This window comes from Saccopteryx leptura, chromosome 9 (genome assembly GCF_036850995.1).
Source record: "Saccopteryx leptura isolate mSacLep1 chromosome 9, mSacLep1_pri_phased_curated, whole genome shotgun sequence".
NCBI classification, from domain to species: domain Eukaryota; kingdom Metazoa; phylum Chordata; class Mammalia; order Chiroptera; family Emballonuridae; genus Saccopteryx; species Saccopteryx leptura.
The window spans coordinates 39,994,697-40,021,114 of NC_089511.1; the positions used below are offsets into that span (position 1 = coordinate 39,994,697).

The 26,418-nt window shown below is 51.8% G+C and overlaps 1 protein-coding gene across 1 annotated transcript in view; it reads left to right on the forward strand.

Annotated features, from left to right (window-relative positions):
- SLC7A5 (solute carrier family 7 member 5) overlaps positions 1–14,999 on the forward strand; it is a 45,817-nt gene extending 30,818 nt beyond the window's left edge. The window contains exons 3-10 of the mRNA XM_066348411.1: positions 737–842; positions 1,459–1,503; positions 2,171–2,294; positions 3,724–3,827; positions 4,455–4,551; positions 6,681–6,830; positions 9,928–10,105; positions 11,688–14,999. Of these exons, the coding sequence (XP_066204508.1) occupies positions 737–842; positions 1,459–1,503; positions 2,171–2,294; positions 3,724–3,827; positions 4,455–4,551; positions 6,681–6,830; positions 9,928–10,105; positions 11,688–11,743 (860 nt within the window). The 3' untranslated portion in view covers positions 11,744–14,999. The remainder of the gene's footprint in view (positions 1–736; positions 843–1,458; positions 1,504–2,170; positions 2,295–3,723; positions 3,828–4,454; positions 4,552–6,680; positions 6,831–9,927; positions 10,106–11,687) is intronic.
- Positions 15,000–26,418: the final 11,419 nt, after the last annotated feature.

A 26,418-nucleotide genomic window follows, 5' to 3' on the forward strand; every position in this document is an offset into this window, starting at 1 on the left:
AGCCCTCCCCCCACCCCCACCCTCAACACCTGTCCAGAAGGTGTTCACACAGCACCATCCTAGGGAAGAGAGTTTCCTGGCATCATGACACCGTCAGCCGCACTGTCCTTTGTTCAGCTCAGGCCCTGCCATGTTCCAGGGTCTTAAGTCATTTTCAGGTCATGTTATACTCACAGCAACCATGAAGAGGGGGCATTCAAGAGCTCCATCGCACACACAAGCCTCGTTTTGGTTTAGTAACTCAATTCTCTGGGCACAAAGGACTAGAGTGATACTCAAACCTGGGCGCCCTGGACCTGTGGCTCAGGCTCACCTCACAGGGTCTGCGGGGACCATGCTCTGGGGTGACTGAGCTGATCAGCGCCTCTCTCCTGAACTGCACCCCTCGGGGACGCAGACAGTCTCTGCATCTGCCCAAGCTGCTGGCACTCGGAATGGCCAAGGGTCCGCAGAGCAGCTATGCCCCCTCTCGTAGACTGGGGTCTGCTTCAAGGCCACATTCTCCCAGGTCATGACAGGATTGTGCCCACCTTGCCTGTGCTCCTGGCCCCCAGGGCAAGTCACAAATGTGTGTGTTGGTGGCTGAGCAGGTGCATTTAATTTGTCACAGTGGAAAGCTTTCACTCTGCTGTTTTTGTATGTCACTGTATTTTTCTCTGGGTATTTTCTGGAACTTGTGACATGACCTGCAGCACTCTAACTCCGCATTCCTTTCTGTCTCTTTGGCCTTTGCTAGGCGATGTCTCCAATCTGGATCCCAAGTTATCATTTGAAGGCACCAGTCTGGACGTGGGGAACATTGTGTTGGCGTTGTACAGTGGCCTCTTTGCCTATGGGGGATGGTACGTTCCAGAACGTCTGGGTCTCTGGGCCTTGGGACATACCCAGGGCAGGCCCTGAGGTGTCCAGAAATCCGAATCTCTCGATCACCCATGGGCGGTTTTAGAGAGGGGCAGGAAACCCTCTCAGAGCTGCTCAAGCCCCACGCAGCCCGGGTGCTGCTCTCCACTGTGTCTGGGCTCCTGAGACGCAGCCCTGTAGATAAGCCTTTCCCGAGGGCTGTGGAGCTTTGAGTTCTAAAGGCTGGGCTTGGCCTCTGCCTGCCAGCACCTTCCCCCCTCCACACACACACATTTCCTGTGATGTTGGTCCCTAACTGTGGCCCTGCTCTCAAGCCGGGTTATACTGGGCCACAAGAATGGCTGGCGGGTGGGTAGTGAAGGTGCTGGAAGGCAGGTCAGAGCAAGGACAGGGCCCACTGACTGGGGTGGGGGGGGGTGGGCCTGCTAGAATCACGGGAACGGACCCACGCCCTTGCTCCCAGCTGCTCAACCTAGAGGGGCCCCCTGTGGTGGGCAAGGAGTCTCCTCTTCACTGGCTCAGAGCAGCCAGAAGGGGCCCCCCATGGAATCTGGGGTTTTTTCTTCAGTGACTTAAACTCTGCTCTCTAAATTCTAGGAATTACTTGAATTTTGTCACGGAGGAGATGATCAACCCCTACAGGTACATGTGTGACATTTCTTATTATTTATTTGTTTGTTTATTTTTAAAATGTATTGATTTTAGAGAGAGGGAAAGACAGGGAGATTGATCTGTTTCCCTGACCGGGAATTGAACCGGCAGCCTCTCTCTCTGTATCAGGATGATCCTCCGACCAACTGAGCCATCCGGCCAGGGCAACAGAGCCATTTCTTTTTGTTATTTTAATATGAGAGAAGGAAGAAACCGGTTCTGCCTAAGAACCCGCCCCTGGGCCCAGCAAGTCTCAGTTGAAAGCGGTACAGGGCCTTTCGGGAGGGAGGGCCTTTTGGGAGGGAGGGCCTTACGGTTAGGATCATGCTGGGGTGAGGGCACGCTGTCTTTTTTACCTCAAACTGGTCACACAGTGGCTATGTGATCTTGAACAAGATTCCTCCTCAGAATAAGCAGAAATGCCCATTTGATGGGTAGCTGAGGCCACCAGGATATAAGGACTATCCCAGGTTCATGTAGCTGCCCAACCTCAGTCACCAGCTGGTGACTCGTGCTAGTGACCAGTGCTAGTAACATGCTGTCTGCTCACCACTCTCCCTACACTGTGAGGCTCAGGACCAGGCCCCTGTGTGTTAGCCATCTGGGCTGGTTCCATCAGGGGCTGCACTTTGATGATGTGCCCTTTCATTCCTTCCAGAAACCTGCCCCTCGCCATCATCATCTCCCTCCCCATTGTCACCCTGGTATACGTGCTGACAAACCTTGCCTACTTCACCACGCTGTCCACCGAGCAGATGCTGACATCAGAGGCTGTGGCCGTGGTAAGATACCACCTGCCAGTGTCTGCCCACGTTGCTGAGAGACCAGGGCCAGCCCTGTTGCCTCAGCCTGTGATATAGAGCAGGCCAGGACCCTCTTCAAACCACGCTTCTGAGCAGAGGGTTGAGCTGTAGTCTGCCAAGCCCACCAGAAAATGTAAGGTGCTGGTCCTCGACCCTGACTGCTTGTGAGAATCACAGGGGGCTTTAAAAGTACTAATGCCCAGGCCACACTCTGGGCCAGTGTTAAATCAACATGTCTACAGTGGTCCTTCAGTGTCAGTCTTTTTTTTTTTTTTTTTTTTTTTTTTGTATTTTTCTGAAGTTGGGAACAGGGAGGCAGTCAGACAGACTCCCGCATGTGCCTGACTGGGACCCACCCGGCATGCCCACCAGGGGGCGATGCTCTGCCCATCTGGGGCGTTGCTCTGTTGTATCCAGAGCCATTCTAGCGCCTGAGGCAGAGGCCACAGGGCCATCCTCAGCGCGGGGCCAACTTTGCTCCAATGGAGCCTTGGCTGCAGGAGGGGAAGAGAGAGACAGAGAGGAAGGAGAGGGGGAGGGGTGGAGAAACAGATGGGCGCTTCTCCTGTGTGCCCTGGCTGGGAATTGAACCTGGGACTCCTGCACACCAGGCCGACGCTCTACCACTGAGCCAACCAGCCAGGGCACGTCCTTCATTTTTAAAGTCAAGTACGGAGGGGGTGAGACCATTATGGTGACTTGGAAGGTCCAGTGCCGTGGGTGAGGTCTGCCACCCGGAGCAGAGATGAAAGGCTGAGGGGCCTTCTCCCACCCACTGCCCACACAACACATATCCTGAGCCACCCCTGGTGGGCATTCTGGACACTGAGTTCAGAGGAGGGAGAGCAGCGTCCCCAGGCCTCACGATGGCAGTGGCCGAGCACCTTGTCAGCCTCCCAAACTAAGTAGAGACATTCTGAGTAGACCAGCGGGTATCCTATAGGCTCACTTCCCATAGTGTCCTCACCACCAACTTCAGCAGCTGAGGGTTGACAACCACTCATTCCATCGTCTGAACAAATATTCACTGAGCCCTGCTCTGGGTCGGGCAGTGGGGACCCAGCCAGAGACGAAGCAGTGTTCCCTTGTGGAGCAGTCATGTGGAAGGGGAGGACCAGGCACCAGGTCACCCTGTGTAATACCCGGGTGAGGAGTGCCCAAGGAAAGGGCCAGCATGTGGAGGTGAAGAGTAAGTGCTGTTGTAAAGACTGTCCCTGGGACAGCTGCCCATAATCCAGACCCGGAGGAGTCACTCAGGTGCAGAATTCTCAGAAGGAGTGTTTGAGAGGGCATGCTGACAAGTAGGTGGAGCTGGGCTGGCAGGACGGCCACCGTCCGAGTGGTGAAGATGGGGCTGCCTGCTGGCTGTCATGGGGCATGGACTCACTCCTGCTTGACCTGTGTCTAGGACTTCGGGAACTATCACCTGGGTGTCATGTCCTGGATCATCCCCGTTTTTGTGGGCCTGTCCTGCTTCGGTTCTGTCAACGGGTCCCTCTTCACGTCCTCCAGGTGAGCCCTCCCAGGACCACCCTCCCACACTTGGGCTCTGTGGGAACCGGGGCAGGCCCATCAGGGAGGCTGATCCGGGGCCAGTGCTGCATTGATTTCAGAGGAGAAAGAGTGAGAAGGGAGGGAGCAGGAAGCATCAACTCCTAGTAGTTGCTTCTCGTATGTGCCTTGACCGAGCAAGACCAGGGTTTCAAACCGGCAACCAGAGCATTCCAAATCAATGCCTTATCCTTTGCACCACCACAGGCCCGGCTGCGTGCTGCTTTTTAATGTGAGCTTTAGAAGTCATGGAGTTTTTTTGTTACATTGAGTAATATATAGCTGTCAAAACATTCAAGTATTACAAAAATAAAGGCAGCATGGACACTCTCCTACTCAGAGGTGACACAACTGCTGTGCCCTTCTAGACTCTTCCATGGGTTCATTGTGCACCCTGCCCAGGTTGGGGGTCTGGGGGACTGGCGGTGAGCAAGGGCCCGAGTTTTCCCCATTGCCAGCTGAGTCTGTCAGGGACACCAAGAGGCCCCCATCAGGGAGCGTGCAACCCTTGGGCACAAGCACTCTCTGCTCCCCGCCCTGCCTGGATTGATTGAGGATGAGGCTGACCACCCGTTTTTCTGTCCACAGGCTGTTCTTTGTGGGGTCCAGGGAGGGCCACCTGCCCTCTGTACTCTCCATGATCCACCCACAGCTCCTGACGCCCATGCCCTCCCTCCTGTTCACGGTAAGCCAGCAGCCCCCTTCGACGCCCTCCTTCTCCAGGAAGATGGGGAGCAGAGAAGTGCGAGACTGGGTTGTCCCTCAGAGGTCGTCTTGGGGGCTCCCCAGCAGAAGCAGGGGTGGGGGGTGAGGCTGCACAACGCCCTCCCAGCTTTCCCTGCCATCACCTGCACAGCAGACCAGCACTGAGCCCAAGAGGCAGACATGTAAACAGAGCTTCCTTGTATTGTGCCCTTCTCTGCATGCCCCACCAAACAACAAAGGGCATTGGATTCGGTTTTTGTTGTTTTGGGGGGTTTTTTTTTTTCAGTTTTAATTCCAAAAATAATACACGGTAGTTATTTTTTAAAAACTTCAAACAGTCCAGCATGTGTGAAGCAGAAGCCCAGTTCCCCAAGGGAGCCAGTTTATAGGCAGCTCCGTGTGCTCCGTGCCTCTCCACAGCCCTGGGATATGATAGCAGATGTGCATTTTTCTTAAGGTTGTCTTATACCTTTCCATGCCCAGTACACACAATTTTATTAGTTCTCTATTGCTATGTAACAAATAACCCAAAACTTAGTGGCCTAGACAGAAAGCATTCTTGGTCAGGAACTCGGGGCCACTTAGCCTGGTGGCCCTGGTTCAAGGTCCCTCATGAGATGATAACAAGATGGTGGTCGAGGCTGCCGTCCCATCGGAAGGCTTGGCCAGGGCTGGAGGAGCCAGGATGGCCCCTCCCACGGCTGCAGGAAGGAGGCCTCAGTTCCTCAGGACATGTGCTTGTCCCCAGGGCTGCGTGAGCGTCCCCATGACAAAGCAGCTGGCTGCCCCCAGTATGAGGGGCCCAGGAAGAATAGCCAGGAGAAACCACCATGTTTTTTATGACCTCACCTCAGGAGTTACACTTATCATTCCTGTCTCATTCTGTTTGTTCGGAGTGAGTCAGAAAATATAACCCCACTCAAGGAGAGAGGGCGAGTCTCTACCTCTTGAAGGGAGAAGTACCAGATGCTACTGGGACATGATTAAAACCATGCAGAACTCGAGCTCAGTTTTGAAACCTGTGTGGTGTCTAGTGACCTGGGTGTCTGTGGCTGGTTTAAATGAGCCCCGTGATGGGTACTTGGGTTAGCACCCTGCCATTGCTCTTGTGAATATTGCTGCAGTGTAAATGAGCCCCGTGATGGGTACTTGGGTTAGCACCCTGCCATTGCTCTTGTGAATATTGCTGCAGTGTAAATGAGCCCCGTGATGGGTACTAAGGTTAGCACCCTGCCAATCCTCTTGTGAATATTGCTGCAGTGTAAATGAGCCCCGTGATGGGTACTTGGGTTAGCACCCTGCCATTGCTCTTGTGAATATTGCTGCAGTGTAAATGAGCCCCGTGATGGGTACTTGGGTTAGCACCCTGCCATTGCTCTTGTGAATATTGCTGCAGTGTAAATGAGCCCCGTGATAGGTACTTGGGTTAGCACCCTGCCATTGCTCTTGTGAATATTGCTGCAGTGTAAATGAGCCCAGTGATGGGTACTTGGGTTAGCACCCTGCCATTGCTCCTGTGAATATTGCTGCAGTGTAAATGAGCCCCGTGATGGGTACTTGGGTTAGCACCCTGCCATTGCTCTTGTGAATATTGCTGCAGTGTAAATGAGCCCCGTGATGGGTACTTAGGTTAGCACCCTGCCATTGCTCTTGTGAATATTGCTGCAGTGTAAATGAGCCCCGTGATGGGTACTTAGGTTAGCACCCTGCCATTGCTCTTGTGAATATTGCTGCAGTTTAAATGAGCCCCGTGATGGGTACTTGGGTTAGCACCCTGCCATTGCTCTTGTGAATATTGCTGCAGTGTAAATGAGCCCCGTGATGGGTACTAAGGTTAGCACCCTGCCATTGCTCTTGTGAATATTGCTGCAGTGAGTGTTGGGTTTAGGCATTTGTTTCCTTCCCACTCTCAGAGGGGCCTTTATTTTCTGAGATCTTGAGTGTTACTCAAACTAGGTCTTCCATTAAAGCAAGAGTGCTCAAGTGCTGTCACCCCTGCCCCCCAGACATCCCGACGTCGGGGTGGCCTGTGTTGTCTGGGGCTCTCCTGTCCCCAGCTCCGGCACAGGCCCTGCGAAGGTTCACACGGTGCCATCTCTCTGCTTGCAGTGCATCATGACCCTGCTGTATGCCTTCTCCAACGACATCTTCTCTGTCATCAACTTCTTCAGCTTCTTCAACTGGCTCTGTGTGGCCCTGGCCATCATCGGGATGCTGTGGCTCCGCTACAAGAAGCCTAAGCTAGAGCGGCCCATCAAGGTGAGGGCCCAGCATCCTAGGCAGCCCAGGCCCGGCGGATGCTTAGGGCTGGTTGGGGCATCGGTGGATCGTGCACTGGAGAAACAGGGTCTAAGAGTCACTGGGGGTCCTGGGTGGACAGCCAGCTCTGCATAGCTTCTTAGCTCTGCCCCTCTGGCTCGTGCCTGGGCAGGCCTCCATCCCTTTTCAAGTTGCCATCTGCCCTCTGAACAGGGGGTCAGGATGCCTCCTGTAGAGGGTTCTGGTGAGAATCCACCAAGACAAAATGTGATTGTGTTTCTAAACTCAGCAAACATAGAGGCTGATTAGCTCTGTTGGTGACTGTTTATTGGGAACCTCTTGAGTGCCTGTCAAGAAGGTGATGCCACGTGCTGGGGTTCATCAAATGACAAAATAGACACCCCTGGCCTGGCCCTGGCCGGTTTGCTCAGTGGTAGAGTATCAGCTTAGCGTGTGGATGTCCTGGGTTTGATTACCTGCCAGAGCACACAGGAGAAGTACCCACCTGCTTCTCCACCCTTACCCCTCTCACTCTTCTCCCCCCCCCCCTTTACCTCCTGCAGCCATTGCCCAATTGGAGTGAGTTGGCCCTGGGCACTAAGAATGGCTCCATGGCCTCTGCCTCAGGCACTAAGGAGAGCTCGGTTGCTGAGCAAGGGAGCAACAGCCCCAGATGCATCACCCTCTAAAGGGCTTGCTGGGTGGATCCTGATTGGGGCACATACGGGAGTCTTCTCACAGAATAAAAAGAAAAATATATATAGGCATCCCTAAATCCTGCCCTCCTAGAGCTTATATCCTAACAAGAGGGAGAAGCAATAAATAAGAAACCTGCAGCCTGACCAGGCGGTGGCGCAGTGGATAGAGCGTCGGACTGGGATGCGGAGGAACCAGGTTCGAGATCCCGAGGTCGCCAGCTTGAGCACGGATTCATCTGGTTTGAGCAAAAAGCTCACCAGCTTGGACCCAAGATCGCTGGCTCCAGCAAGGGGTTACTCGGTCTGCTGAAGGCCTGTGGTCAAGGCACATATGAGAAAGCAATCAATGAACAAATAAGGTGTCGCAAAGAAAAACTGATGCTTCTCATCTCTCTCCTGTCCCTATCTATCCCTCTCTCTGACTCTCTCTCTCTCTCTCTCTCTGTCCCTGTAAAAAAGAAAAAAGAGACCTGTAGTGCCCGGGGCGCAGGAGATGAGCACTGTGGTGGCAGGCAGGGCGAGGGGCCTCACTGGCCTGGGGGCAGCTGACCAGGACAGCTGGGTGGTTCTAAGAAGATGCATGTGGGCAGAGACATGGGGGTCATGTGTGTTCACAGGGTGCTGCCTGGGGTGGGAGGGGGTGATCATAGAGGGTGGGTGGGAAGTAACTTCTGAACCTGTAGGATGTGGTCACAGCCAAGACTGGCCCTGCCTCACTGAGTCGAGTTCTAGCATTAGACTTCCCGCTGCAACTGCCCCAGCCTCAGCTGCCCAGGAGAACTATGCCGGCTGAGCCTGGCCTCAGGTGAATGCACCTCTCCTCATTAATTTAGTATTGGGAACCAGTTGCCTAAGGGTGAACTTGTTTCTCCAAAAAGGAGGGCTGGTGAAGACCACGCTCTGCTGAAGAAGTCTAGTGAGCACGTCAGCTGTGATTCATTTAGGGGGAGTAGAGAAACTCATGACAGCCACTAGCTGGTGGCTCTTGTCCTTTATCCAGTCCCCAGTGGCACTTGGCCCTCACATCTGACATTTGTCCCTGGGCCACATCCCCGTCTTCTCCACCCAGCATCCCACAAAGGCCAGAAGGTCCTGTCCCCTGCCTTGAAGTTCTCCTGGGGTAGCAGGGCAACCTTAGTGCCCTGGACCACCTTTCTCCCTACTTGTGGTGGACTCTGTCCCCATGTTATCCTGGGCACCTGGTGGGCTCTCTCTCCATCTCACCTGGATCTGTGGTGGGTTCTGTACTGTCAGCCTGTGCCTGTGGTGGACTCTGTCCCCATGTTATCCTGGACACCTGGTGGGCTCTGTCTCCATCTCACCTGGATCTGTGGTGGACTCTGTCCCCATGTTATCCTGGACACCTGGTGGGCTCTGTCTCCATCTCACCTGGATCTGTGGTGGGTTCTGGACTGTCAGCCTGTGCCTGTGGTGGACTCTTGTGCCCTTGTTATCCTGGGCACCTGGTGGGCTCTGTCTCCATCTCACCTGGATCTGTGGTGGGTTCTGGACTGTCAGCCTGTGCCTGTGGTGGACTCTTGTGCCCTTGTTATCCTGGGCACCTGGTGGGCTTTGTTTCACTGTTAACCTGGGCTGGGGAAGGGCATGCAGTGTGCAGTGACTGGGTGGGACCCTCGCTCACCCTTCATCTCCCCGTGTCCTCTTGCCAGTGTGTGGACAGATGCAGAAGCAGGACAGGTTCTTATAGCCAGTCTGGACTGGGCTGGGGACACCTCTGTGGCTGGTCTGCCTTGAACCCTGTGGCTCGGCCTGTCCGCCTGTAGCTGTCCAGACTACAGCCTGCCCACAAAGACTCTCTGAGAAGGCAGGTGCCCCTCACTTATTAGTGGGTGGCAGTAGTCTTTCTAGAAGTGCCCCCACCTTAAGTGACTGTTGGTAGGTACGGGGCCAGCGTTCCTTCCCTGTGATGTGAGAACCAGCAAAGTTGACCTTCCGGACCTTGGGAAACCTCAAGGGAACCACCTGGCTGTTTGTATTTAGTATTAGCCCTGTCTGTGCTTTAGGTAATGACTGCCTAGCACCTTGTGCTGAGTAAATGGAGAATAGGGAAGCTTTCAGTTTTCCAGAGACCCCAGCCCCTTGGGAGGCCAACTCAGAGAAGACTGGTATAGGTCATATCCTAGTAAACGCTGGGAGAGAGAGACAGGCATGAGTGAGGGCCTGGGAGGTCAGCCATTCTTGGACCAAGCGGGAGGAATGGGCTTGGAGGCTGTGCTCTGTGAGGTCCCGCGGAAGGCGAAGGTGGCTCCACGAAGAGCAGGAGGGCGATGGGGACACTGCGCTGTCAGTGGGGTGGACGGGACTTGTGATGACAACATGGGAGGTGTGGAAAGGGAGCTGTAGACACCGACTGCCCAACGCTCCGCCCTCTTCCCCAGGTGAACCTGGCACTCCCCGTGTTCTTCATCCTGGCCTGCCTGTTCCTGATCGCCGTCTCCTTCTGGAAGACCCCTAAGGAGTGTGGCATTGGCTTTGCCATAATCCTCAGCGGCCTGCCCGTCTACTTCCTTGGGGTCTGGTGGAAAAACAAGCCCAGGTGTCTCCTCAAGGCCATTTGTGAGTATGTCCCCAGTGCAGCCAGGCAGCCAGGGCCTCTCCATCCCAGCCTAGAGTCCACAGCACCCCATCCCAGGGCAGGTGGTCTGCTGTCTCCTCTAATCCCGCAGCCAGGGGTGGGGGGAGGGGTTTGCGGCGCTGACCAAGGGCTCAGGCACTTGGTGTGTCTAGTGGTGACGTCTGGACCACGTATTTCAGGGATAAGACACTCAGCTTGGCACCAGCTAATCTCAGAACAAGGGATTCCAGAAAACCAGGCAGCTTTTGCCAAGTAACAAAATCCCAGTGCCTGTTGCCAGCTTAAACACAGAGGTTGACCTAGAAAGGCAGAGAAGGAGAAAACAGGATCTCTGCGCTGTGGTCACAGGGCCAGTTGACAAGCCAAGTTAGGAGCCTGTACTGAGGCCAGCTCCTGGAAAAGTCATTGGTGTTTGCATGTCCTGATGGCTTGTAAGATTCCCAGGATGGCTGTCTCTGAATTCTGATTGGTACCTGCCTGGTGACTAAGACACCTTCAGTCATTTCAGCAAACCTTTGCTCCAGCCCAGACTAGGCTCCTTATTAATCATCTTGCAGAACACACCCAGGCCCTAACGCAGGACCCTCTGTCCTGAAATCACCCCTCACAGATTGTCCATCTGGGTCCCTTGCACACATCTGCCTGCTCCACACCCTCTGCAGGACTGCAGGCATGTGGCTGTCATCCAGTAATAGGCGACCTTGTTTCTGGTCTGCCAGATGGGGACCCAGGTGTGGAGAAATGGAAATGGCCCATCAAACAGACCCCCAGCATTGAGACTTCTTATCCCATTATTGCTCCCATGATCCCAGGGTTCTGAAATAGGGAGAGGGGCAGGGCAAGTGCCCAGCCTGTTGCCAGATTCCTTGGCTACACCCCCCACCCCAGATGACTTACAAAATCACTGGGAAAGGCACAGCATTCTTCTGCTGCTAACCTGGAGTATAGGTTGGTACCCACCAGATGGGAGGCCCTTGGGCCCAGTGTATACACTGGGAGGTTTCACATGAAGTCCTGGCTTCTCTTGCAACCTAGAAAATCATGGTGTCAAGAGGCTAGGTAAGGCCCTGGCCGGTTGGCTCAGCGGTAGAGCATCGGCCTGGTGTGCGGGGTACCCGGGTTTGATTCCCGGCCAGGGCACATAGGAGAAGCGCCCATTTGCTTCTCCACCCCACCCCCCCTTCCACTCTGTCTCTCTCTTCCCCTCCCGCAGCCAAGGCTCCATTGGAGCAAAGATGGCCCGGGTGCTGGGGATGGCTCCTTGGCCTCTGCCCCAGGCGTTAGAGTGGCTCTGGTCAGGGCAGAGGGATGCCCCGGAGGGGCAGAGCATCGCCCCCTGGTGGGCAGAGCGTCGCCCCTGGTGGGCATGCCGGGTGGATCCCGGTCGGGCGCATGCGGGAGTCTGTCTGACTGTCTCTCCCCGTTTCCAGCTTTAGAAAAATACAAAAAAAAAAAAAAGAGGCTAGGTAAGCTGCAATTCATGGCATATGCTGGTGCCCTCTGGTCATCCAGGCATATGATCGTGTGACCCCCAAGTAACCCTGTTCTCCCTATCCCCTGTAGCTTCCACAACGATCCTTTGCCAGAAGCTCATGCAAGTCGTCCCCCAGGAGACATAAGGGAGAAGAGCCGGGAAGCTGGTAGATGGAAAACACACAAAGATCATTTCACACCAGCTCACCCACCTAAAAAGCAACGCGGTCCGTCATCCAGGCAGCTCAGCTGAGCCCCCCACACCATCCATCCACCAGGTCGGTGCCGGGGCCACTGTGAAAACTGGTACGAATTTAGTCCCAGAAGACGAACTTGTATCAATACCTCCTCAAGAGTGCGAGGCACGAAAGTTGAACTGAGAAGAGGTTGGGCCTTCTGATCGACTGTGGACTTTTTGCCATGTCAGGTCCTTGTCCCACCCACCTTTGTTTATTTGTATTTTTTTTTTTTTTAACTTAAATTTTGGGTCAAGGTGACACCACCAAGATGATTATTTTTTAAAGAAATGGAGGAGGGCAGGCAGAGGGAATCTTTTGTCCCTTGACACTGTCAGCAACATGATGTGCCTTGGGGACCAGGTCCTGTCATTGGGTGGGGACCCCCCAGTGCCAGCTTGAGGCACAGTTTCCCAGGAGGAGGGATTCTGACACCAAACAGTCCAGCTGCCAGAGAGCTGCCGAGACCTGGCCTCGCTGTGTGGACAGCAGACTTGCAATAACAGACGTGTGCTTAACTTCTTTTTTTTTTTTTTTTTTTTTTTGTAAGTAGAAATAAGGAAATTGGGAAAACTAACCCTGGGCTTATGTTTCGGCCTTAACGACCCGAGATAAATCCACCCCTCCCCTCCCTGACCCCTAGAAGGAAGAGATAATCACAGTGAAATGGCCAACTTCAGAGGTTCATTGGAGAACAGAGGACGTGGGCTGATTCTGACTCGGCCCCAGCTCCACAGGAAGAGCTGGTTCCTTGCCTGGTGTTCGTGGCTGCTGGAGCTCCTGGTAGAGGTCATGGGCATCTAGATGATCCCAGAGCTCTCGCCGGGCCGTGCAGAACAGGACCAGTTCCTGGGCTAGACACTGGTCATTCAGGACACCATAGGGCTCCTGGCTTTGTGCTTCCAGCCCTGTTCGGCAGCCAGAGCAGAGGCACAAAAACAAGAGGATTTGGGCCTCTCCAGTGCACAGGCAGAGGGCAGCACATCCGGCCTGGCCTGCAGGTAATGCTGCCTCTCTAAGTATTCTACATCCAGTTTGGGAGCCAACTCTAGTTCGCTCAGACAGAACTCCAGGCTCAAAATCTAGAAACAGATGCCACAAGGAAGGCAGACACTGAGACCCCTGACAGGCTTCTCATCCAGGTCCCCTACGGCAGCCCCGGCCAGAGTCCACAAAATTGGCCTTGATGGCTGAATGGCAACCCCAGCAGGCTACCTGGGGCTGGCTTCCAGCTCCTGGCCGGGCACCATCATCCCCTCCCACCACCGACATGGCCTATCCCAGACTCAATTCTAATCAGCAGAAGATGGAGCCAAGCCTTCCTCACTCCTCCCACTCTGTTCTGGAGGCCGCCCTGCCTCTCCAGGGGTCTGACTCCCCACACGGCATGCCTACCCACCTCTCCAGAGAGGCTGTGCTGTAACAGCCTTTTGTCCCTGTGGCTCTTGTGGGCTTTTCCCAATGGAGGCAACTGAGGCCCAGCTAGTGCTTCTAGACACCAGCTGGATTTTCTGAGCTGTCACTATGTCCAAAAAGCCATTCTGAGGAGCAATATCAGCTACGATCAGGTTATCCTCGAGGCCCCCATCTTAGGCGCTAGGAACTCTGCGTTGGCCTCTCACCACTTCCCTTCCCCCAGGGAGAGGTTGAGCTGAGCCCTCCAGCATCAGGCCTCATTGCTCAGCTAACTGAGCTTCGAATGGCCCATCCGGCCTGTTGCCACTCCCCTGTGCTCCAGGACCCCCACATGGGCCAGTGAACTCAGAGGAACCTGACAAGTAACTCTGGGCACCTGGGCTGGGCCTTGAGGCTAAAAAAGAGTTGCCCAGATCTCTGGTCTTCCCCCTACCTCCGCCCCCTAACGAGAGGAAGGCAGAGCTGGTCAGGGGACCTGTGCCATCCTACGACTTCTGATGCATGAGGACAGATCCCCACAGAAGCCTCCTCATACGCACTTCATCTTCTTGGGGCCGTATTCCACTTATCTGGGGTGCTCAACATCTGAAGGCAGAATATCCTCAAGGAAGTCAGAAGATCTGATTGCAGACTTTCTCAATTTCCTCATCACCAGATGGGGGCAGTAGCCAGTGTACTGCCTGCCTGTTGGGTTTGTGCACATCCAAGAGCCTGGACCTCGGACTGACTCCAGCTCCACGTACAGGTGGCCTGGGGTGCACCGTCCACCAGCATTTTCACAAGGATCCAGCAGCGTCTAAGCACACAGTGGGCTTCCTCCCTCAGGGGGCAAGGGCACTTCGGCTGCTGCTCTGGCTCTGGAAGGGTAGATACAGCCTTGCTGGATATGGGGAACCAGGTAGCTCTGTCTAGACTACGGTGGCCTCCCCACAGTGGTCTGCTACAGCAGCCTGCAGACAGGCAGGGAACCCAGTGTGTGTCATGGGGAATTGGGACAGTGTCACCCTACGAGGGCAGACTGGGTCTCCAGGGCTCCCTGACCACGCTGAGGCCCGGCTGGAGGGAAGCGGAGCAGTCAGGCACGCTCAAGTGTGGCTCCCCAGCACCTGGGCTGGGGCCCCTGTTGAGTGTGGATTGGGGGGCCCAGCCTGTGATTCTTGGGGTATGTCTCCCAACTCAACCCAGCCCAGGGACCCCCCTCTGAAGTCAGGGGCTGTCCAGGGCTGCATCCCGAGGTGTGGAGTCTGGCCTGCCTGCCTGCAGACACCACACAGCCCTGCCGTGCTCGCATCTGGGGAGGCAGAGACTTCACTCTTTCTGACCACTCTACTGACAAGTGCTCACATTTGTGGGATTAATTTTTTTTTTTTTTTTATTTTAACCAAACCCTGGTGTAACCAGCAAGCATTTGTTCAGGTATTGTGCTGTTGTATTTGTCCTAAAGTCTCACTTAACGTAAAGGATGCTGTCAGTGCCATGTTTATTTATTTGCAGGATCATTTCAGCCTGGCTTCTCCGGCATGTTTTTGCTATCTTTGTGCCCCTGTTGGTGTTCCCAGCCACATCAGCGCTGTCACTGTGACATTGTTGTCAGCCCAGCCCAAATACCTCCACCATGTAATATGTGTGGCTTCAGTGTCTCTTTCTCTTGTGTTTATGGCTAACCTGTTACACTTAGCTGGTTAGGGGTGGGGAGTTCTGTTTTTATGCAAGGGTATATTTGTTTTTAAAGAAAAATGATCAGAATTAAGTACTGCTGTGGCCTTGTTGTTCTTTCATTCAGCGCCAAATTTTGGGAGCAGGCCTTGTCCTGGGGGGCTCCACTGGAGAGGGTTAATAGTGCCCCTTTTGGCCCACTTCATTCATCCATTCACTCACTGACACAGCCTCTTAAGAGGCCATAGTGCCTATAGCCCCTGATCACATACACAAGTGGTAGCGAAGGCTGGGAGAGAGGCAAGGGGGCTGAGCAAGAAAGGGCATTAAAGTTGACACCAAGGCAGAGAGCGGAGAATGTTCTAGGCCCCAAGGTAGGAAGAGCTTGGCCACCAGCCTGCAGGTGACCGGTTGTGCCAAGTCCAGTACCAGGAGGCCAGGGAGGAGACATGCCTGCTTGGGCGTGGGAGGAAAGGCAAGGACATTTCCTCATTTGCACGACATCCTGGAGAGTGTCCGGGCTCAGGGTAGACTGGGCTGGGAGCACAGTCCTAGCACACCAGCTCTTCCATGGACAGCTCTCAGTTCAAGCAAATTCCATCCCCAGCATTGATGTTCGGGTCCTCAAGGACAGGCATGACGGGTGTGCTAGGATGGGGAGGGTGGCACAGGGAGAGTGAGTGTGCTGACCACGGTAACTGTCCAATGAGCCCAGGCTAGGGACACCAACGCACGAAGGTTGAAACTGGGGGACTTGGGGCAGGAAATGCCACTTAGAGCCATTCACAGTGCAGAGAAGCCCTCTGAGCACCAGGTCCCAGTGCTGCTACCACTTGAACAACACTACAGTCCACATGTCCCAGTCACCGAGTACACCCTACACACTGGATCCCGGAGCCATATGCCCCCAGATAAACACATGGAGAAATTTTCCCTTTCCCTGAAGGCTGGGTGGGGGTGTGGAGCTAACTGGTGAGAGATGGGATTACACAGTCCTAGTCGGTGGGGGGCTGCCAGTGCACAGCTGATTGAAGCTTCCCTGCCTCAGCTGCACCTACGCCCCCCCCCCCATGGGTCAGGTGCCCACGATGGTTCACAGTCCTGCCCAGGCTACCTAAGCTCTGTATGACTCATAAATCACAACGCACTGAGAAGTATATTAAAATCCTTCCGTTGGCATGGATGCTGTTGAAAAGCATGATGAAAGAGGCATGAAAGATTGGGAACCACATTGTGGCTTTTCTGCAGCCCTGGCCTGCCCTTCCCCCAACTCAAAACAAGCTGTTCTTCCACTGCTCTCATGGAAAAGGGTCTGGACGTGAAAGGACAGACAGTTCTTGGACCAACCCTAACAAACTCCCACATGTGTGGTCAGAGGAGAGCTGTTTGGTCCAGCTCTTCCTTTGATGGGGGGTGGGGGCCTAGAGAGAGAGGGAGTGGGTGAGAGAGAGGTTAAGGCAAAGGGGAGAGGGAGAGATTGGAGGGGGAATACAAAAATGTCCACAGGGTGGGTGTGCCAGGGGGACATTCAAGCAACAGCGGACAGTTACTCAACCACCGCGCACAGAGAGGAAGGTGCACAGAGGGGAAGGGAGGCAAGGCTGTGATGCTGGCTGCATCGGCCAAGCCTACCAAAGTTGCCACATACGTGCATGGAATTGGTGAAGCAGGTTAGGGAGGTCAAGCCATCAGCAGTGAGGCAGGGACTTTTGACATTGCAAAGCCACACTTGCCCATGGAATCAGCCAGCGCCACCACAAGAATAGGATTGGGCAGGCTGTGGGAATGGGGGTGACATCTTGGCCAAAGGGGAGAGCTCAGAAGCCTAGGGATGTCCCCAGATGCCAGGAAGGAATCAGTGCTCCCATCCGGAGAGCTCCTCTGGTCATGCCCCACTGCCTGCACACAGGACCCCTCCGTGCGTCCTACACATAGGACACTTCAGCCACTAAAGAGTTCATAAGTCCTTGTAGATCTCTGAACAACCTGCAGAGATGGAGACAGTGGGAGGGTCCCTAAACCAAAGTCCAGGTCATCGGTGCTCCAGTCCCAGGTGGAAGCAGCAGACCCTCGTATATGTGGGCTGCCCGAGGCTGGCAGGATCTCTGGAGCCCGAGTACCTTCAATCTCCTGCCAGAAACTTCTAATTCCCTCGTGTGCTCGTGCACACCAAACAGGTTGTGTGCTGCCCTTTTCACTTCTTAGGGGTCTAGTTTCAGCAAGACTTTCTTTTCCAGCCAAGGGGTGACTTAATTCTGCAAGTAGGAACTCAACTGTGTCATTAAAGTTAAAACACTTAAATCACATAAAATGCCTTTGGTGAACAGGCTGTTCATAAAACTAGTTTCAACCAGTTTCACTGGAGAACAAATCTTCTGGGTCAAAGAAGGATACAGAAAGTTCCAGAAGTTTCCTCTTCCTCATGGGGGCTCTTCCCTTCCAAGTGGGGCTCTAGGGCCCAAAGTCCAAGCGTGGGTCTGGCCTGCCCACCTCATGGTCCCAACCTTTCCAAGCTCTGACAATTGGTGGCCGTGCCATGGCCCGTGGAGCCCTGAACTTCCCTGAGGTTTCAATCGCCTGGACAGCTCCCACCTGACTCCAGGACAGCACACGCGTGTAGTGGACTTGGGGCCGGGCCGTGTCTCCCTGCGCTGTTACAGGGGGGAGCTCTTCATCTCAAGAGTGTTTACGGCACCCATGCTGTTGCACAACCCACAGAGCTGACTTCTCTAGTTAGTGAATGTTTCCTTAGGGCCACCCTCTGTCCTTCTGCATGTCCCTGGACATGACAGCTGTCCCGCCCCACTCCTCTAGTTGCAGTGATGTTTCTCCAGCCTCCTGATGTCCTCATGGGACAGCCGGGCCAGTACTCAAAGAGCCACGGGGAGGAGGCCCTGAGTTCCCACTTGTTCCATTAAAGCTGTTCTTATTTTATTTTTGGGCTTGGCTTAATCCCTCGAGTTGGTCTGTGAATTCCACAGGGAGGTAATTGTCAAATATAAACCAAATCTAGACCCAGTAAAGAGAGACTTTACTGGGAAGGCTATTGCAGAGGGAATGGGCCATCGCCATGGGGAGAACACTGCCCTGCTGTGAGATGTACAGCATCTTGTGGTTCCCGGAAGGGTCTCTCTGGGGGGAGGGGGTGCTGGAAGGGGCCAGAAGGGTGTGGGGGGAGGGGGTGCTGGAAGGGGCCAGAAGGGTGTGGGGGGAGGGCTGCCAGGAAAGTCTTGCATAGAGAATGTCTTCCCAGGGCAGCTTGTTCCAGGAGGGGCTGTTTGCTAGCTCAGGCTACAGGAACCAAATTCAAGGGTCTGGGAAAGGAGAGAAGTTGAACCAGAGTTTGGTTTGTCAACATAAGAAATTTTCAGGCCTGACCTGTGGTGGCGCAGTGGATAAAGCCTCGACTTGGAAATGCTGAGGTGGCCGGTTCGAAACCCTGGGCTTGCCTGGTCAAGGCACATATGGGAGTTGATGCTTCCTGCTCCTCCCCCTCTTCTCTCTCTTCTCTCTCTCTCTCCCCCCCTCTCTCCTTTCTAAAATGAATAAATAAAAAAAATTTAAAAAAAAAAAAAAAAAGAAATTTTCAGCCCTGGCCAGTTGGCTCAGTAGTAGAGTGTTGGCCTGACATGTGGAAGTCCCAGGTTTGATTCCTGGTCAGGGCACATAGGAGAAGCGACCATCTGCTTCTCCATCTTGCGCCCTTCTCTCTCTCTCTCTCTCTCTCTCTCACAGCTATGGTTCTAATGGTTTGAGCAAGTAGGCCCCAGGTGCTGAGGATGGCTCCATGGCCTCACCTCAGGCACTAAAAAATTGCTCGGTTGTGGAACAACAGAGCAGCAGCCCCAGATGGGCAGAGCATCACCCCCTAGTGGGCATGCCGGGTGAATCCCGGTGAGGGTGCATGGGGGAATCTGTCTCTCTGCCTCCCTGATTCTCATTTAATATATAAAAGGAAAAGAAGAAAGAAAGAAAGAAAGAAAGAAAGAAAGAAAGAAAGAAAGAAAGAAAGAAAGAAAGAAAGAAGAAAGAAAGAAAAAAATTTTTTCAAATCTATAAGTTTTTTTTATGAGTTTATTTGATCCAAACTGTAGACAACTGGCAGGAATCCAAGTCTCAATGGATTGGGAAAGTGCTCTGGAAAATGGCGGTTTCACCACTTATTTTATACATTAGAACCAATGGGGAAGAGGTAAAGGGTTACTTGAAATTGATTGGTGACAGATTAGAGGTGGGAGAAAGCAAAGCAGGGGGAGGAGGGATCTCTGGGATTGGATAAAAAGTAAAAATGGATAATGTATACTGAAACTTCTTTTACATAAGCAAGAATAAGATAGTTGCCTGACCAGGCAGTGGTGCAGTGGATTGAGCATCAGATAGAGCATTGGACTGGGATGCAGAGGTCCCAGGTTCGAAACCCCAAGGTCACCATCTTGAGCGCAGGCTCATCTGGTTTGAGCAAGGCTCACCAGTTTGAGCCCAAGGTCACTGGCTTAAGCAAGGGGTCACTTGGTCTGCTGTAGCCCCCACCCCCCACCCAGTCAAGGCACATATGAGAAAGCAATCAATGAACAACTAAGGTGTAGCAAGGAACAATTGATGCTTCTCATCTCTCTCCCTTCCTGTCTTGTCCCTATCTGTCTATCTCTGTCTCTCTGTCTCTGTCACAAAAGGGGAAAAAAAAGATAGTTAATAGTTAATTAACATAATAGCAAGGATAATGAGGAGGTCTGTTGAGTCCTGCTCTGTTGAGATGCCTGCCCTGAGGCAGGCAGAGGCAGGAAGGAAAAGATTACCCACATGTTACTGTCGATGCAAAAGACAACAGACAGGCTCTATTAAGGTAAGCGTTGACCTTTGTTAGAGAAAAATACCTCCCTAGGACAGGACTACCCACCAGGAACGGCTTTTAGTTAGAACGTTTTAATTTCAGACCTTCCTGTGTGGTTACTTTAGGTCCTGGGTTTGCAAGGCCACCATGCAGGCTTTCCCTGAGCCTGTGCATGTGGCTCCTTTTTTGTCCACAGGTTAATGAACATTTTGTTCCTAGGAATCTGTGAGGACGGGCAGTTCAGCTCATCAATGCCAGGGCACAGAGGGAAAGTGAGGGTCTGTCTGGACTGGTCACAGGTAAACCATGGGGGCACCGTGACTGTCCTCTAGTGGTACAGGGAGGCGTTCTCCGCAGTGAGCTCAATCCAGAACATGAGGGAAGGGCTCTCACCGGCAGTTTTCCAGGACCGCACGGCTCAGTGACGTCCAGTGCTGTCTCATGAATATGGGTTGCTTACTTATTCTGCTGTCCCTGGGCACACTGCTCCCACTCCTGCCCCTGCAGCCTCTCCCACTGCCTCCCCTCCGCCCCCTGACTAGCACCCTCCAGCAGGGCTGTCAACGTGGAGAGCCCAGCCTACTTTCCTCTGTTCATTTGTTCGTTTATGAGCTCCTGCTGGCCTCAGACCCTGCCGTTAGGTGAACCGAGCAGGGACCCTGACTACCTGAGCCAGGAGAAGTATTTTCACCCTTTACCCTTTTGTTCCTTTTGAATTTGGAATCAGGTGTATGACTCACCCATTCACAAAAACAATACTTTTAAAATTAGCTTTTAGAAATCAGCAGGTTGCTGGCGCTGGTCTGTAATTCGATCTAGGCAGATGGAAATTCATTGTGCTGTGCACGTAAGATTTACGTACTTTTCTCCATGGGTCTTTGAAAGTGTGCGTGAGGTGTTTTTCCACCTTGCCCTGGTCTTGCTGTACTTTCCCAAGGTGCCCTGCAAACCCCAGGACCTTGCCCATCTGAAGATGCGGGTGCCCTGCAAACCCCAGGACCTTGCCCATCTGAAGATGCGGGTGCCCCTTCCTCTCCAGCCTTTGAGGTCTGTCTGACTTTGCCCGGGACCCCTGATGCATCAGAAGCCACACTGAGGCCCAGGAGACCCAGGTATGGGGAAGGCAGACAGCAATGAGGGACTCTCCGGTACGGGCGAACTCCTAGGCTGGTAGAAAACTCAGGGCAGCATGGGGCTGTGGATGAAAAAAATAAAGATGGGGCCATGAACTGACAAGCTCAGGTGAGCCTATACAATGGCCTTGCAGGCTCAGGGACCTAAAAAGTAAACACACAGGATGGTCTAAATTAAACCTTTCTAACTAAAAGCAGTTCATGCTGGGTAGTCATGTCTTAGGGAGGTGTTCTTTCTCTAAACAAAGGCTAATGCTTACTTTAACTCAAGATTGTTGTCTTTTGCATCTAGGATAATGTACCTGCTGATAACATGCCTTTGGAATCAGGGGTTGTTGGGCAGATAAAATGTATTATGCTCACTTTGTTAAAGATGGCGCCATTGCCCAGGTGATACTAATGTGTGTCTCTGTGGGCAGGCAGGATCATTGTAGCCTAGAGCTTGGTTTTGGGATTAAGCCTTTCCCACCCGTTTTGATGTGGGGTGGTACAATCCAATCATGCCTCAGAGAAGTGACTTTGTATTAGAGACTTCCCTATTTTGTATATTGGATTAAGGGTTTGGATTTCTACGCTATAAAATGGGGACGGAGCGGGAGCTTGCTCTCTTGGTTCCTGGGATGATTAGCATGAGAGAGCAGAGGGAGCAGAGCAGAGAGCAGAAAGAGGCCATGTGGCCAGGAGAAGCAGCCAAGATGGCGGAGTGCTGAGTGAGATGCCAGTTTGTGTAGAGTTTGTGTAGAGAGAAAGAAGGAGATGGGGAACTGAGGAGAATAAGTCTGGTGAGCTAGAAACCTTTGATTCTAGGAAACTCGGATAAGTCAGTGGCTTTGTGAGCACTGAATGTGAGTGGGTTTTGGAGCCCAGTGTGTGTTTTTACTTGCCCGCCGGGTGCAAGCTAGAATTAAAGAAAATGGCCTATCAGTTTTTGGCTCCATTGTTTCTTTACCAACTGTCCGAATCCAATGCGAACCTGCATGAGCTGGGCTGCTGTGATGGTAGCCACGGCTGCCGGCTTTACATGGGTCATCTTTTTCCATCAGGCCAGACATCCCACCAGAGCAGGAGCCAACAGACCCCCTCATTGTTATTGTTATGTGAACCATTAACTCTTCACTGTCCTGTTCCTGCCTATGTTAACGGTTCAACAACATGCACATTTTCATGTTTTATCCAATCCCAGAGATCCCTCCTCCCCTTTGCCTGCTCCCCCCTCCCTAATCTATCATGTCCATTTCCTGTAATCCCTTCACGTCTTCCCCTTTGATTCTAAGGTATAAAATAAGTGGTGAAACCGACATTTTCCAGAGCACTTTCTCAGACTAGAGACTTTGTTTCCCAGCAATTGTCGACAGTTTGGGTCAAGTAAACTCATAAGACTTCTTATAGGTTTGGAATTTGGTTTACGTTGACACGGGGCATTCACCTGCCCTCTGCGAGTTGGACCCTTGAGTACAAGCTGCAAGAGGCTTTGGGGCCCAATGCTTATGAGAAACCAGGAAGCCCAAGTAAATTAATTCACTGAAGTCCAGATTCATTGATTCTGTGCCTCTACTCTCATCTCAACGGTAAAGCCAGTAGGCACGGCCACCATCACAGCAGCCTGACCCATGCAGGTTCGCATTGGATTCGGACAGTCGGTAAAGAAACAATGGAGCCAAGAACTGGTGGGTCATTAGCTTTAATCCTAGCTTGCACCCGGCGGGCAAATAAAAACACACACTGGGCTCCAAAACCCACTCATTCAGTGCTCACAAAGCTACTGACTTATCCGAGTTTCCTAGAATCAAAGGTTTCTAGCTCACCAGCCTTATTCACCTCTGTTTCCCATCTCCTTCCTTCTCCCTGCACAAACTCTACACATACTGGCTTCTCACTCAGCACTCCACCATCGTGGCTGCTTCTCCTGGCCTCCTCCACGTGGCCTTTCTCTGCTTACCTCTCTAATGCTAATCTCAGGAACCGAGAGAGCAAGCTCCTGGTCTGCCCCACCTTATAGTGCAGAAATCAAAACCTTTAATCCAATATACAAAATAGGGAAGTCTCTGATACAAAGTCACTTATCTGAGGGATGATGGGATTACACCACCCCACATCAAAAAGGGTGGGAAAGGCTTAGTCCTAAAACCAAGCCCCAGGCTACAAGGATCCTGCCTGCCCACAGCCCAGCCCCAACATACATTAATATCACCTGGGCAACGGGCTTCCACGTGGGCAGCACCATCTTTAACAAAGTGAGCATAATATATTTTATCTGCCCAGCATTGAAGAAGCCTTCCTGGGAGGGAGGGTCAAAAATGTCTTGGGGCATTACTAATGTTAACCAAGAAGAGAGTGTTCTGGAGTTCTCTCTGGAATGGCCTTCAGGGCTCCACACCCCAGCCTCACCTTGAGGAGCCACTGAGCCATTTCACCTGCAGATGTTGTAAAGTACCAAAAGGCTACAGAATTAATATTAATATTTTAGGAGGCTTGGAGAACATTTTATTAATTTGGGTTAAGGTGTGCAGAGAAATTGTGAGAATAGTCTCTGTACTGTGTGATTAGCATAACCAGGATGGCTCTTGCCATTGTATTGTAAATGAAAAGGGAAGGAAAGTATAGATTCCCTGACATTCCACCACACCTGTGGGGAAAGGAGTGAATGGCTAGCCAGGTGCAGGAAGGGAAAAGCCAAAATAAACCTTTTCTTATAACTATGAGCCATTGTGGGCATTTGTCCCCACGGAAACTACCTCTCTTATGTAAATGAATGTGGTTAATACCTCTGACTCTGGACAGAGAGATGGCGGATGAACACTAGAAAATATAGGAAGGTCTTTTAATATGTAAAGAGATATCTTTCTACCATTGTGTTGACTTGTAAATTTTGTTTTCTCCAAAATGATGTATGGTTTGCAAATTGAACGTGGTCCTATCATGTTAAAGGACATATGACTATAACCAATAGCGGTAAGGGGCTCCTAATTGCAATTTTTGCTTCTATACTTCCCACTTACAAAACTATAAAAACTAAGTAGAACAAAGGGCCAGCGCGCTCTCCGTCAGATTTCTGTTGGAGTTCCCACCGCTTGGCCAAGCTAGACAATAAAACTTTAATGTGTAAACGACGGACCTTGCTCCTGTCTTCCATATTTCGGGTCCCTCCGAATTTGGATTAACAACCTCACTGACCCAGATGATTGCTTTGGGCTCCAAATGAGTGAATCTGACCCTGACTGGGCTGCTCCTAGAGACTTACTCACCAAGATTTCACATGATTGCCAGATGACTAAGATGTATCTTCAGGTGACAGTGAGTTAGAATCTTAAACTGGGATCAAATCGCTACTTCAGGATCATCAGGGCCCAGGCCTTTGCTGTACAGATGGAGAAAATGAGGCCCAGAGAGAGGGACAGGAAGAACCTCGGTTTGGGGCAAGACTATGTGAGCAATAGATGAGATACGAAAGTGCAAAGCCTGAACTCCTGTTAGAATGTCGCCTTATCAGAAAGAATGACCTCATTGTTTTCATTAATTACATATTTTTAACAGATCCTATATACTAAGGTGACCAGTCGTCCTCCTTTAGGGAGGACAGTCCTTCTTTTGTAAGTTCTGTCCTCCCTCGAAAAGTGTCCTCCTACATTGTTGGGCAGATAAAATATATATATTATGCTCACTTTGTTAAAGATGGCGCTGCCCACATGGAAGCTGTTGCCCAGGTGATATTAATGTGTGTTGGGGGCAGGCTGTGGGCAGGCAGGATCCTTGTAGCCTGGGGCTTGGCTTTGGGATTAAGCCTTTTCCACCCTTTTGATGTGGGGTGGTACAATCCTATCATGCCTCAGAAAGTGACTGTATTAGAGACTTCCCTATTTTGTATATTGGATTAAAGGTTTGGATTTCTACACTACAAAATGGGGGCAGAACAGGAGCTTGCTCTCTTAGTTCCTGAGATTAGCATTAGAGGGAAGAGAGCAGAGAGGAGAGCAGAGAAAGGCCACGTGGAGGAGGCCAGGAGAAGCAGCCAAGATGGCAGAGTGTTGAGTGAGAAGCCAGTTTGTGCAGTTTGTGCAGGGAGAAGGAAGGAGATGGGAAACAGAGGTGAATAAGTCTGATGAGCTAGAAACCTTTAATTGTAGGAAACTCGGATAAGTCAGTAGCTTTGTGAGCACTGAATGTGAGTGGGTTTTGGAGCCCAGTGTGGTTTTACTTGCCCTCCGGGTGCAAGCTAGGATTAAAGATGATGGCCCATCAGTTTTTGGCTCCGCTATTTCTTTACCAACTGTCCTAATCTAATGCGAACCTGCATGGGTCAGGCGGCTGTGATGGTAGCCCTGGCTACTGGCTTTACATACATGTTCTCCTTTTTGATATTGAAAGACTAATCTGTAAATGTCCATATTCGATCGATGCAGAGTTGATCCATTGTGTGTGATGTGACATATTTGTATCTAAATGAGTACTTTTTTCTTACAATTATTATTAAAAATTAATAGGCATGTAAGCATAATTATAATGTAAAATATTACAAATGTTTTTATGCATTTATCGTATTATAGTGTATTATTGTTGCAATGAATAAATGTTTTTTTATTTAAGATATTGTTTTCTTCAATTTATTTTTGTCCTTCTTTTCATTGTAAAAAAGTTGGTCACCTTATGTATACAAATGATACAGAATTCCAAAAGTTCACAAGATACATATTGAAAACAAGTTCTGCTCCCCCGTTCCTAGCTCTCTCCCCAGGGTTCCTGGGTCCTTGTGGCCTGTTAAGAAGCATGCAAAGCCTGACCTGTGGTGGCGTAGTGGATAAAGCGTCAACCTGGAAATGCTGAGGTCGCCGGTTCGAAACCCTGGGCTTGCCTGGTCAAGGCACATATGGGAGTTGATGCTTCCAGCTCCTCCCCACCTTCTCTCTATATATCTCTCTCCTCTCTCTCTCCCTCTCTGTCTCTCTCTCTCTCCCTTTCTCTCTCCTCTCTAAAATGAATAAATAAAATTAAAAAAAAAAAAAAAGCATGCAGAGCACACGGGACAATAATGAAGTGACCATAATAAACTTAAGCACTGGCCTTAGACAAGTACATTCTAGGGGACAGACAGAAAGAACAAGATGCCCCATTGCAAGGCCAGTGGCTGCCGCCCTCGTGACCATGCAGATTCTCATTGGACTCGGACAGATAGTAAAGAAACACAAGAGCCCAAAAATGGTGGGCCATTCTGTTTATTAAAGTCTCGTACCAACAGATGAGCAAACAGGCCAAAAAGACCGCTTCCCTCTCATTCAGAGCTACCAAAGCCATGACGCATTCTCCAGTTTCACAACCTGGAAAATCTCCGGTTTCTCTTGGAATTAAAGGCCCCCACCAGCCTCAGCAGAGGTCCCAAAGCCCCTCAGCTCCGGTTGCACATCTATACTCCTTCTTCTCTTCCTGCAAAACCCAGGCTGGGGAAAAAATTTCTTCTCCAGCAAACATTAGCAATACAATGGCTCTTCCCAAACAGGAAGGTAATCCGCAGTTTGCAATCTGTTGCCCTGAGGGCAAGCTCCACAGCCGCCTTT